The sequence below is a fragment of the Silurus meridionalis genome, chromosome 26 (genome assembly GCF_014805685.1).
Source record: "Silurus meridionalis isolate SWU-2019-XX chromosome 26, ASM1480568v1, whole genome shotgun sequence".
NCBI lineage: Eukaryota > Metazoa > Chordata > Actinopteri > Siluriformes > Siluridae > Silurus > Silurus meridionalis.
The window spans coordinates 17,719,266-17,733,490 of record NC_060909.1 but is presented as its reverse complement, the minus strand read 5'-3'; the positions used below and the strand labels follow the sequence as shown (position 1 = coordinate 17,733,490).

General features: G+C 47.7%; 1 protein-coding gene across 1 annotated transcript in view; it reads right to left on the bottom strand.

Moving 5' to 3' along the window:
- The window catches only part of LOC124379681 (B-cell receptor CD22-like), a 17,839-nt gene extending 3,757 nt beyond the window's left edge, over positions 1 to 14,082 (bottom strand). The window contains exons 1-8 of the mRNA XM_046840156.1: positions 14,048 to 14,082; positions 12,561 to 12,797; positions 12,255 to 12,473; positions 11,885 to 12,154; positions 10,117 to 10,204; positions 9,996 to 10,032; positions 9,812 to 9,889; positions 9,608 to 9,677 (exon numbers count right to left, since the gene is read on the bottom strand). Coding sequence (XP_046696112.1) covers positions 9,624 to 9,677; positions 9,812 to 9,889; positions 9,996 to 10,032; positions 10,117 to 10,204; positions 11,885 to 12,154; positions 12,255 to 12,435 — 708 coding nt within the window. The 5' untranslated portion in view covers positions 12,436 to 12,473; positions 12,561 to 12,797; positions 14,048 to 14,082 and the 3' untranslated portion in view covers positions 9,608 to 9,623. The remainder of the gene's footprint in view (positions 1 to 9,607; positions 9,678 to 9,811; positions 9,890 to 9,995; positions 10,033 to 10,116; positions 10,205 to 11,884; positions 12,155 to 12,254; positions 12,474 to 12,560; positions 12,798 to 14,047) is intronic.
- Positions 14,083 to 14,225: the final 143 nt, after the last annotated feature.

Below are 14,225 nucleotides of genomic sequence, written 5' to 3'. Positions count from 1 at the left end.
GAAATGGCGTCTCTATAACTGATTTGATTTTCAGAATTAAGGTTGGAATATTTCAAATATCATGAGAACGATTTAATGATACATTAGCAACCATGTATCTAATAACATCATAACAACCACCAATAATATTATGGCATCCAATGAAAAAGATGCCAGCAACCTCTGGAATACAGAGGTAGCCAAATTGGTTAGCATAGCAACTAGCTAACAACACCATGGAAAGCACCTGGAATATCATGGCAACCTACAAGCTAAATGCTAACAAACCACTGATATCCTTTAGAAAACACCTAGCAATAACCAAACCTGTTTAGCACAGCAACCACCTGGCAACACCATAGCTTACACAGCCTTACCATCAGACATAATATTAAAAACAATGATTATAATTTAAAAAGACTGAATAAGTACAAACTTGTGACTAAGAAAGTAAAACTTCACTTTGGCTCTCAATTCTAACACTTACACAGTTTGAAACACAGTCATTAACTAAAACAGAAACAGTTGTCTAGGGGGCTTAAAACTGGGTAAGGAACAGCTAAACTCTGCTACAAAGGTGAGGTTGTGGATGACAGTTTCATGCTGCACATCATACACCTTTGAAAGATTAAGTATGTCTGAGATCAAATCAATTTCTCTTCCTCCGTAGGCGTAAAAAGTCTAACTCAGATGTATTAATGTGTGCAGAGCTACACACGTGTTTTGCCAGTCGAACTTGGCTGTAACAGTTTCTCTCTGACCAACCAATCAGAGGATGGAAAAATGCTGATGCTATTCTGGGCCAGCGAGCTGCCCTGTGAGGCAAATATGAAATCTGATTGGTTAAAGAAACAGACCAATTTCTAATATTCTCTAAGGTAAAAGGTCAGCAGTACTGATTCTGAAGGCTCTGGGCAGATTAGATTGACATGGCAGCACATAGAGGCTGAAATCTGATTGGACAAAAAGTCTAACATCCACATACACGTACTGGAGCAGTGCAGCCGAGAGAAACGCTACGAAATGAAGAGAATAAACTGTTGGGAATAAATTAATACAATTCATGGAACAAATATTAGAATTTAGGAGGTAAATGTAGGTCAGTGCTTCTGATAGTGTTTAGACAAGCAGAGAAGGCTTTGATGGCCCTGTTGGCCCACCACTGGTAAAACCTCTGCAAGGAACTCTGTGTGTGTGTGTGTGTGTGTGTGTGTGTGTGTGTGTGTGTGTGTGTGTGAGAGTGTGTGTGTGAAAAAGCAGAAGCAGAAAGTAAAGTAATGTCTTGTGCACTGACCAGGAAGTATAAACAGAGTCTTAAGTGCTGCTGCTGCTCTCAGTCACACAGAGTGAGTGAAACAAGAACTTGTGAAAATGACAATAAAAATAGAACTCATTTTAAAGTCAAGTCAAGAGGCTTTTATTGTCATTTCTACTATACACAGTGGTACACAGTACACAGTAAAAACGAGACAACGTTTCTCCGGAACCCTGGTGCTACACTAAACAACACAGAGCTACAACACAACACAAGCTACGTAAAGTGCATCGAGTGCAACCTGGAGCAAACAGTGCAGACAGACAACACAAGACAAGACACAAAACCGAGATAGAGCTGACCAGTAAACCTACTGTATACAGTGATTATACAATACTGTGCAAGGATTTTGAAACTTCCTCTGGGTTTGTAGACTCTAGAACTCAACTAAATAAACTCATGCAGATAAAGAACAGTGCAGGATACTAACACATTATAGTTTGTACAGTAATACATGACTAATATACATATGATTTAACATACGTATGTGATCTTTTTATTTCTTGCTCTATACTGTACCTCCTGATGTTTACTCTACAGCACCCTACAAATGATCTTTTCTACACACAGACGTTTCTGAAAGGATGCAGTAGTGACACAGAAGCACAGAAAAACAGTAGAAAGAGCTGAAATATATGAAAAGTTTACCTGTGAGTAACATGAGGATTGCTGCTGCTGCTGCTGCTGCTGTAAAGTTTCTCATAATTCTGTAAAAATACGCTGACATCAACCTTTAAAAAGCTAAAACTGAGATCCACCAGGTGTTGAATTTAGTCCAAAAATATCCTAAGAATAACAAAATTAAACTTTCTTACTCTTTTAATAAACAATAACTGCCTAAATCAGCCTGTTACTCTTTCACTCATACTGCACTCGTCTCTGTACGACACTTCCAGTAAAGACTTGAAATATGATGATGAGTTCACACCAGCATTGTGTGAACCACACCAACGTGTTTTAGCCTCCTCCTTAATTTTAACACTATTGGAAGGCATTCAAGTTCAATTAATGTAACAGCCTTACTCTATTTTTCTCACCCCTGAGGTAAAAACAAGATTGTTTCTTTTAATTGCAAGTGTGTTGGTACAGGATGAGGGTGGTCAGTGAAGATTTGCACATGTCCTATCTCAAAGTCAGAGGTTTTGAAGTTGAGGCAGATTCACAGGATTACATTAACTCTCAGTTTATAGTCTCTCTGCACAACAATGGTAAAGAGAACGACCTCAGTCTGTCACTGGACACTGCATGAGCATGAGAATGAGAGAAATGGATCAAACACAGGTATGAGGACCAGAAAACATGTTCACTGTGTGGGGTTTTGCTGCCACACTTCACTGCGCTTGTGCTTTTGTGCGCTCCACAACAACAAGGATGCTGAAGTGACACTATTATTTTACAACTCAGATGGGAGTTGTGCCATGAGTGTGCACATTTGTTAGTCTGGAGGTTGCACAGTCCACAAAAATTGAGAAACATGTTTGTAACCCATTTGAATATCGAACAGCAAACAGATTTTGCATAGCAACCACATAGCAACAGCCTATAAGCCTCAAGCGCACAATTATATAATTTCAGTCACGAATGCTCACATACTTATGCTGCTAACATGCAGAGGAATTTAACTATTCCTATTTAACTATAACTGAACTGCATTTAACTATTCCTGCACCTGTCTAAAATCATTTCTGAACATTGTGTTTATGCATCTACTGACAATTTATATACTTAAAATGCATGCTTGTATTACAATTAAAATAAGAAACATATACTCTTTTGTATGATTTAATCTCCTGTTTGACAGAGTTAGGACTTAAACCAGGGTAAAAGGCTTTATAGTCAAACCCCCTCAAGATGTGCCACAGAGGGGCATGTGAACCTAATCACAGAGATCGACTCAATGAAAAGGTGGAAGGTTTCATATTGTATTTATTATGAAGTCCAAATAAACAAAATAGGAATAAAAACAAGAATAAACAAAGAAGACAAGAAATAAAAATATTAAACCTAAAATCTTAAACAACTCAAGAAGAGTTTTTCTAGAAAAAAGCAGAGCAAAGCAAAATATATTAAAAACTTTAAAAGAGGCACCTTGAAACAATGCTGGGGAACAGTAGACCATACAACATTAAGAAGCAAATAAAAAGCTACCACAAAGGAGGACCTTACAAAGACTGTAGGAGATTGGGAACTGGTGGAGACAATTGAGCTTTTGTAAAGGGCAAAGGCGACATCTAGAGGTAAAAGAAAAGAACGTCTCAAGGTTACGAACGTAACCCTAGTTCCCCGAGGAACGAGGCGCGCCGAAACGCTATGGGAACGCCCCTGCGTGACCACGCTCTGAACCACGTGTGAAATCTAGCCAATAGGCAAGCCGTGACGTCATAGACAGGCGACGTCGCGTAAACCAGGAAGCTACAAGATGGCTGTGCGGTGGTAGCGACATTAGCTTCTGCAAAGAGAGAAGGTAAGCGCCGCAGGGATGCAGGGAGTGTGGCACGGAGACGCAGCATCTCGCTCCTCGGGGAACTAGGGTTACGTTCGTAACCTTGAGACGTTCCCCTTCAGGAACTCGAGCTGCGTCGAAACGCTATGGGAACGAGTGTCCAATCACGCCACACTGACCAGACCCTGCCAAAGAGTGAGGGCCTCGGCACCAGCACGTAGGACAGAGGAGCCCGGGGTGGCTCTGAGGTCGAGGCCATAGAACCTGACAAAGGCCAGCGGGGTGGACCAACCCGCAGCGTCACAGACGTCCCGGAGTGACACTCATGTGCACCCGGCCGCAGAGGCCGCCACACTCCGGCGGGGCGAGCCCTGACCTCGATCGGGGCGGGGACCAGGACTCGCAGCTGAACAACTGCACCAACCACCCCCAAGGACTCGTCCTGTGGAGATAAGCACCCAGTGCTCGCACTGGACACAGCCGGGTCTCGTAACCCCTGGTCGGGGGCTATAATAGAGGAGGGCAGAATGCCTGTAACACGACACATCGTGTGGGAGCACCTGGCCCCGTGTAAGAACACTCTGGGCATGCCAGGGGGCAACTCCAGGTGGGACGAGGCAACTGCCAAGTCCCAGACAGGCACTCCAGTCGTGTCCCGGGCCACAGCCTCCGGGCGCCATGGAGGAAACGTGTCACCAATGGGACCTACCCAGCGAACACGGAAACCCTCAGGGTCGAAGGGTTAACCCTGCGGCAAACTGTACCTGCAAAACACCAGAACTGAACCGACCGGGCAGTCATCTGGGTCCAAGTCATGGTGCTCACACGCCATCGTGCGGCATACAACCTCCTCATGGAGGGAGCTCTGGAGTGGAGAGGGGCCTCTACTACCTCGGTAGAGAGAACAGCCGCTACAAACCGTGTCCCCTCAGGGGCCACAGGCTCCACAACACCGGGCAGGGTGAACCAGGGTTCCGCCCGCCAACCAGGTGCTACCGGAGGAGACAGAGTCCCTACCGCAAAACTTTCCCAGAACTCCCGAGCAGCGCAATCGGGAAAGGCGTGGCGTAGCCTCGGCCAAGACCGTCCACGGCAGCCACTGTCTCGACAGGGCGCCTGCTCAGGCATCCAACCGTCCGGGATGTAACCGGCTCTAAATGAGAGGAGTTCGTCCGGGACCACAAGAGACCCCTCGCCCGTTGCTCGCAAGGGCGAGACCGAGGTCCCCGGTGGACGATGTACGAGACCACCGCAGCATTGTCCGGCGGACCAACACATAGCGATCTCTAAGGACTGGGAGAAAGAGTTGTAACTCCAACAACACTGCCAGCACCTCCCGGCAACCTATGTGCCACAAGAGGCGGGCGCTCCACAGACCCTGAGAGGAGTGGCCACTCATGACCGCTCCCACCCGTGATGGGCGCCCGTCGTTAGCGTTGCGGCGACAAGGAGTCCCTAAACGGGCCTCGGGACAGAACGTAAGGTTCTACCATGCAACCAAGGCTCGTGGGCACACCGTAAGACCTTGATGTGATGACACAGACTCCCTCAGGGGAGAACCTACTGCCCGGAGCCACCACTGGAGGGGCCACATGCGGACACTGCCGACATGAGACCCAGCAGCCTCTGGAACTGCCTCACAGTGACCAGGCGGCCTGCCCTACCCTCCTGACTGCAGTGAGGATGACTACAAACCGGGCGGGAGACAACCGTGCCCGCAACTCGGCCGAGTCCCACACCACGCCGAGAAAGTGGCCCTCCGCTGGGAAAATACACACAACCCGCGCCCCAGACCGAACCCCAGTACCTTCATGCAGGCGGAACAGCACCTCAATGCCAAACCGCCAGGTGGTCTAACGAGCCACCATCAACCAATCGTTGATATAATACAGAACGCGGATGCCCTGAAGCCGCAGCGGGTCAGTGCTGCGTTCACGCACTCTGTGAAGGCACGGGTGAGGCGCTAGGCCGCACGGAAGGACCGATATTGGTAAGCCCCCGAAGCAACCTCAGGAACCTCCGTGCGCGGTGAAGGACGGCTGCATGGGAGCATGCAACCTCCAGATCTAGCGATGACAAATCAGTCCTTGGACATGACCTGAGACACGACCTCTCTAAACGAGAAACCTGAACCCGAGCCCCAAAAAGTGAGTGGTTCAAGTAGCAGAGATCCAGAATGGGACGCAACCCACCGTCCTTCTTCGGAACAACGAAGCACGGGCCGTAGCAGCCTGACTCGCAAACTGAGAGGGGAACCACCTCGATGGCCCCTTTCCCCAGGAGTGTGCGCACTCCCTGTTCCAGGACCAGGGCCTGCACGGGTCCCGCCAGGGCGGGACACACCCCGTCGAGCCGGGGAGGAGAAGATGCGAACCGAATTGCGCAACCCTTCTTCACAGTACGCAGGACCCCCGAGAGACTCCAGGCAGCCCTAAGACTGACAAAGTCTCCACAGGGAGAACCAACCCCTCGGGGCTGGCCCCCGACCCACTCAGAGCGGCTGGAGCGCTGCTCTGCAGCCGACCACACCACCTGAGAGGTGGCGGAACCCCCCCTGTCCGCAGCGATCACGCGGGCGGAACACGGGGAGCAAACCGCTGGAGAAGCTGCGCCCTGAACACGACCCGTGGCAGGGCCAACAGACAGACCTCCTGAACCCGAACGGCAGGAGCAGCGTGCTGCGGCCGTCGAAGCCCCCTGAGAGGCGGCGGATGACACCCATCCGCAACGAACTGTCGGCGGAAATAAGGAGTTAACCGCTAGAGGGAGGCAGCGTCCCGAACACCCTGTGGCAGGGCCGACAGACCGGCCTCCCGGCGGTGCCAGGGAGGGACGAGCACCGTAGCATGAGGTGCGCACCGCCCTCCAAAATGCAAGCCATCAGGCCTACGCACCATAGCCCGTTCACCAGAGGCGCGACCCTCAGGCCGTCCAGCCCCTCCTCGGCCTAGAGAGTCGCCAGGCCCCTAGGACCGCCCAGCAGTCGGGTGGCAACACTCTCTCACCGGGCCATCTCGCTGTGCCTGGGCGCACCAGCGCTGCCGCTGAGCAGCTCCATCGAGCAGCGAGGCACTACCACTGAAACGCCACCGCGGCCTCCTGAACCCGCCAGCAATCACCCTTACCCACAGCGTCACCAGGTCAGGCCAGGAGGGACACCATGACGCTCAGAAGGAAGCTCGCATCATCCCCATAGCAGGCCAGCCTGGTATGCCTGCAACACACTCATCGTGTGGAAGCAACCTGTAGCCTGACCTGCCGCGCAGCGCCACCCACCAGAGCCAAGCGCGCCGTAGGCAAACCGATGGCCGTCACAGACGCAACACTCGGGAGAGATAGCTAGCTAGCATCTCCACCACAGCGGCAACGTCCGTAGCCGCGCCACGCAGATCCAATAACATTCGCGCTGGCGAAGAACATCGGAAAAGCATGCGCGTCCACGGGCCTCCCAGGACCCAGACACCTCGGTGCGCAGATTAGGGGAGGCGCTGAGGCTGTGACACAGTGCAGGAAACGCACAACCAGCTCACTGGCGCTGCTCCCGCCACACGACCGGCCAAGCTAATCCAGCTCGGACCGGCCCGTGCCACGACCACAAGGAGCTCCATATACAGCACAGGCTGTGAGGAGGCCGCAGGCTCGCCAGCATCCACCAGCTCAACCTCCTCGGAGAGAGAGACATGTAATGCTGCGCCGCCCGCACCGGGAGAAGAAGCAGCCGCCAGGCATGCTTCCCTAATATCCCGAAATTTCATCCACCTCGGAGGAAGAAATACAGAGCACCGCGTCACACACACCGGGAAAAGAACCGATACCAAACGAGCGCTCTCCCCGGGGAACGGGAGCTCGGCTAGCAGCCGGGAGCGCATAGCCACACGGCTAAAGCTAACAGCCGATACCATCGAGAGCCAAAGCCTCGAGGGAGAGCGCTCACCTCGGAGAGCGCTCTCTGAAATTCTCCCACCTCGGAGGAAGAATACGGAGCACCGCGAACGCACCGGGGGAAGAACCGTCACCAAACGAGCGCAATCCCCGGGGAACGGGAGCTCGGCTAGCAGCCGGGAGCGCATAGCCACACGGCTAAATGCTAACAGCCGATACCATCGAGAGCCAAAGCCGCGAGGAAGAGCGCTCACCTCGGAGAGCGCTCCCCGAAAATTCACCCACCTCGGAGGAAGAATACGGAGCACCGCGTCACACGCACCGGAGAATGAACCGCCAAACGAGCGTAATCCCCGGGGAACGGGAGCTCGCCTCGCAGCCGGGAGCGCATAGCCGCACGGCTAAAATGCTAACAACCGATACCCTCGAGAGCCGACTAAGCACGCTCCTAAGCTAAGCAAACAACACATCGGCTGCGTGTCACCCCCCCCGAAATGAATCGGGGCAAGCAGGAGACACGCAGACAGAATTTTGCCTGCATATAAGCTCATGACTGCACAGATAACACACTCAAAGCGCTTACCTGAACTAGCAGAAGCTAATGTCGCTACCACCGCACAGCCATCTTGTAGCTTCCTGGTTTACGCGACGTCGCCTGTCTATGACGTCACGGCTTGCCTATTGGCTAGATTTCACACGTGGTTCAGAGCGTGGTCACGCAGGGGCGTTCCCATAGCGTTTCGACGCAGCTCGAGTTCCTGAAGGGGAACTACAAATACAAAATCCCCTGAATCCTGGCACTTGATATGTAAACTCATACATTTTATGAAATTCTTATTGTAAGTTTTCTATTTGAAGGAGGATAAAACTGCTTACTTATCAGGTATCATCATTAAACAGCTTTTCAGTGCAGATTTACAGCCCATGAAAATAACATATAGGATCAGACAACAGCAAAGAATGCTATAAAATGTTTAGCAAAAATAAAGATAAAAATAGAGTAATAAAAATGAGATCAACAGAACAGAACTGCCTGAAACAATGTGCACATGAACTGAAATCAAGCATGTGAATTAACAAGTAGGAGAAAAAGCTAAATCAGTAGAATATAGAGCAAAAAAAAAGGTCACTAAACACATTATATATGTATGTGCATGTATTTGATATATAAAAATATGAAAAGACAATAAAAAAAAGGAGATGCTTCAATAACAATATGATGTCTTGATGCTGTGTAACTCATATTCTTAACCTCTTGCATCCTTCCTGTGATGTTTATGATGTGAACTAAAAGTCAATTTTTGAATAATATTTTCCTGACTGAGACGAGTAGCCACACACTGAAAAAACACCACACGTTATCACATTACACACTGCAGTGAAATATTTTTTTTTGCACACACTTTTAGCCTTTGCTCACATAGGACAAGGTTACTTGCTATACTTGCTATACTTGTTTTTTGTCTTTTGTCTTGTCTTGTGTTGTCTGTCTGTACTGTTCTTTTGTTTGCACTGTTTGCACCAGGCTGCACTCGATGCACTTTATGTTGTTTTGTTGTTTAGTGTAGCACCAGGGTTCCGGAGGAACGTTGTTTCGTTTTTACTGTGTACTGTGTACCACTGTGTATAGTAAAAATGACAATAAAAGCCACTTGACTTGACTTGACTTGACTTGGTTGCAGGTGTAAAAAATATTTATGTGTCACATTCTGTAAAATGTATATTGTTGCGTTTACATAAATGCAAATTAGGAGAAAAAATTACAGTACAAATCAATTAAAAGATCTTATCTTGAAATGAAAGATAAAACATAACATCTGTACTGTTCAGGTAATGGAGAGGTCACAGTGACAATGGTCTGGGCTGATTTAATACCGCTAGCTCTTGTATCAAACATGAGTAACTAGTTTTAAGAAGTTGCACCATCTAGTGTCAGTCTCAGGAACTACATTTTATTCACTTCAGTCTGGTGAAGCTGGTACACTTACCGTCAGTGTGTCATAATTAAGGACGTGGCTGCAGGGTTCGGTGTTGGCTCTTGACAGAGCTTTTAATATTCTAGATGGAAAAGATTAGAGAATGAAGAATAAAGAATGTGGACGGAATGTGTTGCTAACACACACACACACACACACACACACACACACACACACACACACACACACACACACACACAAAGACTGTGTACATACTTGCAGAGTATCATAATCTGGGGACATCGCCATGAGCTGCAGTGTTGTGTATGTGTCGCCTTCAGGTGCCGGAGCCCTCTGAGAAAAATAAACACAATTTTCCAATCTTTTTTTTATTTACAGCTTTATAGGATCTAGAGTTTGATAATAAATAAAGACATAGAGTACACGGGTCTCTCAGTACCTGAATGTCAGTGTCTCTATTTGCTATTCTCTTCCTCCTATTCACACAAATAACATAAAACACAGCTCTTCAATCTGTTCTTGTTTAATTCAGATATTTATATAATAAAATAGTTACTCACATAATGACCAGAACAGCAATAAGAAGAAGCAGAGTAAGAACGAGTACAGCAGCTCCCCATGCAGCATGGAGCTTCCACACCTCATCACCTGAGGGAAAGAGAAGCTTTTATTACAGGTACAGAGACAAATATAATTTACTGCAGCAATGAAATCATCAAATCTAAGTAAATACATTTCACCCAGGATGTGGACTTTTTACTCAGTAAACACAACTAGTAAAACTTTACTCATGTATACACCACTTGGAGATACAGCGGGGAAAATAAGTATTTGACAACTCAGCATTTTATCAGTAAGGGGATTTCTAAGTGGGTTATTGACACAATTTCCACCAGATGTAGCCATCAAGCCAAATATTGAATACTTACAAAGAAATCACAACATTTAAGTATACAAGTTGAGTCATAATAAATAAAGTGAAATGACACAGGGAATAAGTATTAAACACACTTTATTTAATACTTTGTAGAAAAGCCTTTGTTGGTGATTACAGCTTCTAGACGCCTCTTGTATGGAGAGCCCAGTCGTCTGCATTGCTCAGGAGTTATTCTGGCCCATTCTTCTACATAAATGGTCTTTAAATCTTGAAGGTTCCTTGGGCCTCTTCTATGAACTTCGATCTTTAGTTCTGTCCATAGATTTTCTATAGGATTTAGGTCAGGTGATTGACTGGGCTATTCATCCAACTTGATTTTCTTTCTTTGAAACTTCATTGTTTCCTTGGCCTTGTGTTTGGTATCATTATCTTACTGAAATGTCCACCCTCTTTTCATTTTCAGCTTTCTGGTAGATGGCAGCAGATTTTTATCCAGAATGTCCCGGTACATTTCTCCATTCATCCTGCCTTCAATAATATGAAGTCTGCCAGTACCCCTTGCTGAAAAGCAGCCCCAAACCATGATGCTTCCACCCCCAAACTTAACTGTTGGTATGGTGTTCTTGGGGTGGTGGGCAGTGCCATTTCTTCTCCAAACATGGTGTGTAGAATGATTGCCAAAAAGTTCAATTTTGCTTTCATCTGACCATACTATAGTCTCCCAATAATCCACAGGCTTCTCCAAATGCTCTTTCGCAAATTTTAACCGAACCTCAACATGCTTTTTGTTCAGCAATGGAGTCTTGCGTGGTGAGCGTGCATTCATGCCATGGCGGTTCAGTGCATTGCTTATAGTTTTCTTCAAAACACCAGTACCTGCTGATGCAAGGTCTTCCTCAAGTTCTGCCCAAGTGGTTCTTTGCTCTTGGCAAATGCACCAATAACCATTCCCATCAAAATGCTTTTCAACGATAAGATTACGACGATCTTGAGAGAGTTCTTTGCTTTTACCCATCATGAAGTATTTCCTGTGTGCCTCCTGGGTAATGAGAAGCCTTTATAGGCCATCAATTAGGACTAAAGCAGCTGATATCAATTAGTACTGATAGGGGGCAGGGTTTCTCTCTCAATACTGACAGATTTCAGGTGATCTCCTGGCTTTCTATGCCATTTTGCACCTTGTTATCTTCATGTGTTCAATACTTATTCCCTATTTCACTTTATTTATTATGACTCAACTTGTATACTTAAATGTTGTGATTTCTTTGTATGAATTCAATATTTGGCTTGATGGCTACATCTGGTGGAAATTTTGTGTCAATAGCCCACTTAGAAATCCCCTTACTGATAAAAATGCTGATGTGTCAAATACTTATTTTCCCTGCTGTATGCTGACATATGAAAATAATCTTTCAGCTTCAGGGTGAAGCTACAGTACACATAACACTTACGTAACAAATTCAGGTGTACTGGTGTAGAGTTGTGACGTCCCAGCTGGTTGTGAGCAGTGCAGTAGTACGTTTCATTGTGATTGGTGTTGATGTTGCTGATGCTGTAATTCTGGCTTGTTGTCAGCAGTGTGTCTGTAGATTCTCTCTGCTTAAACCAGGAGTAGGTGTGAACAGGAGGGTCTGCATCACTGCTACAGCTCAGAGTCACTAAATCCCCCTCCACTATGTTTCCAGATGGATGAACCACTGCTCTGGTGTTTTTAGGGGAATCTGGTCAGAAATACAACAACTGAATCAGCTGGTGTTGGTTCAGGATCAGCATTTGTTATATAAAAATACTGTGTTTGAGAAAAGTTAAATCCACACTCACACACTGGAGGAGATTGGAGAATGTTGTGGCCTTCAACAGCACAGCTGTAACTGACCTCACCACTGACTGCAGCTACAGAGCAGGAGGCAGATTTACACTCATTCACCCGCTGTCCGTTCTTGTACCAGATGTAAGTGGGATTGTTAGACAGAGCGCAGGTGGTGTTACAGCTCAGCTCCATGTCCTGATCAGTACAGTCTGATACTGTAACCTTCAGATCTGCAAATTATAGAAAGTATGTGAGTAATTACTTTGCTCTCTATTCACTTTATTTAGTAAATATATACTTGTATAACTGTACATCACCTGTAACAGACAGAGCGACTCCAGGTTCTCCAGTGTAATCACATCCATCAGTGTAGAATCTGAATCTGTATGTTTGAGCATCTGTCTCTCTCAGGTTAGTGATTCTCAGACTACAGTTATTCTGAGAGTTCTGTGTGTCCTGCACTCGGCCCTGATACTCCTCATCCTCTCTCACATCCACAGGCTCATCTTCAGCCTTCTGTTTAATGAACCACACTGATGTTCTCACTGTGTTTTCTGCAGGGTGCGTATAAGAGCAGGAGAGATCAACTTTCAGAGCACACACATGATCAGGAGTGTAAGTCACACACCAACACGCCTTACTCATTACACCTGAAACATATAGAGAGGTAATAACTGTGGGAGGATCTTCTTCTGAAGCCTGGCATCCCATAATTATCATCCTGTCCTGTTTATAAATGTGGTATGAAGATATTAAATTTTATTTCAAAAATTAAGTGTCTTGTAAATTTTATTGGAAACTTGAGAGGGAGGAATCTGGACAGATTTACTCTGACACTTACACACTGGAGGAGAGCGACGTTCACTCTCATACGCCCTACAGGAGTAGCTGCCTTCATCATGTAGACTAGTCGAGTCGAGGACAATGAAGTTGTCATTTGTAGTTTTTAACTTTTGGCCATTCTTGTACCAGTGGAAATTGTATGGACTGAGACTGCAGGTGAAACTACAGGTCAGTTATGTAATGCTGCGCCGCCCGCACCGGGAGAAGAAGCAGCCGCCAGGCATGCTTCCCCTAATATCCCGAAATTTCATCCACCTCGGAGGAAGAAATACAGAGCACCGCGTCACACACACCGGGAAAAGAACCGATACCAAACGAGCGCTCTCCCCGGGGAACGGGAGCTCGGCTAGCAGCCGGGAGCGCATAGCCACACGGCTAAAGCTAACAGCCGATACCATCGAGAGCCAAAGCCGCGAGGAAGAGCGCTCACCTCGGAGAGCGCTCTCTGAAATTCTCCCACCTCGGAGGAAGAATACGGAGCACCGCGAACGCACCGGGGGAAGAACCGTCACCAAACGAGCGCTCTCCCCGGGGAACGGGAGCTCGGCTAGCAGCCGGGAGCGCATAGCCACACGGCTAAAATGCTAACAGCCGATACCATCGAGAGCCAAAGCCGCGAGGAAGAGCGCTCACCTCGGAGAGCGCTCTCTGAAATTCTCCCACCTCGGAGGAAGAATACGGAGCACCGCGTCACACGCACCGGAGAATGAACCGCCAAACGAGCGTAATCCCCGGGGAACGGGAGCTCGCCTCGCAGCCGGGAGCGCATAGCCGCACGGCTAAAATGCTAACAACCGATACCCTCGAGAGCCGACTAAGCACGCTCCTAAGCTAAGCAAACAACACATCGGCTGCGTGTCACCCCCCCCGAAATGAATCGGGGCAAGCAGGAGACACGCAGACAGAATTTTGCCTGCATATAAGCTCATGACTGCACAGATAACACACTCAAAGCGCTTACCTGAACTAGCAGAAGCTAATGTCGCTACCACCGCACAGCCATCTTGTAGCTTCCTGGTTTACGCGACGTCGCCTGTCTATGACGTCACGGCTTGCCTATTGGCTAGATTTCACACGTGGTTCAGAGCGTGGTCACGCAGGGGCGTTCCCATAGCGTTTCGACGCAGCTCGAGTTCCTG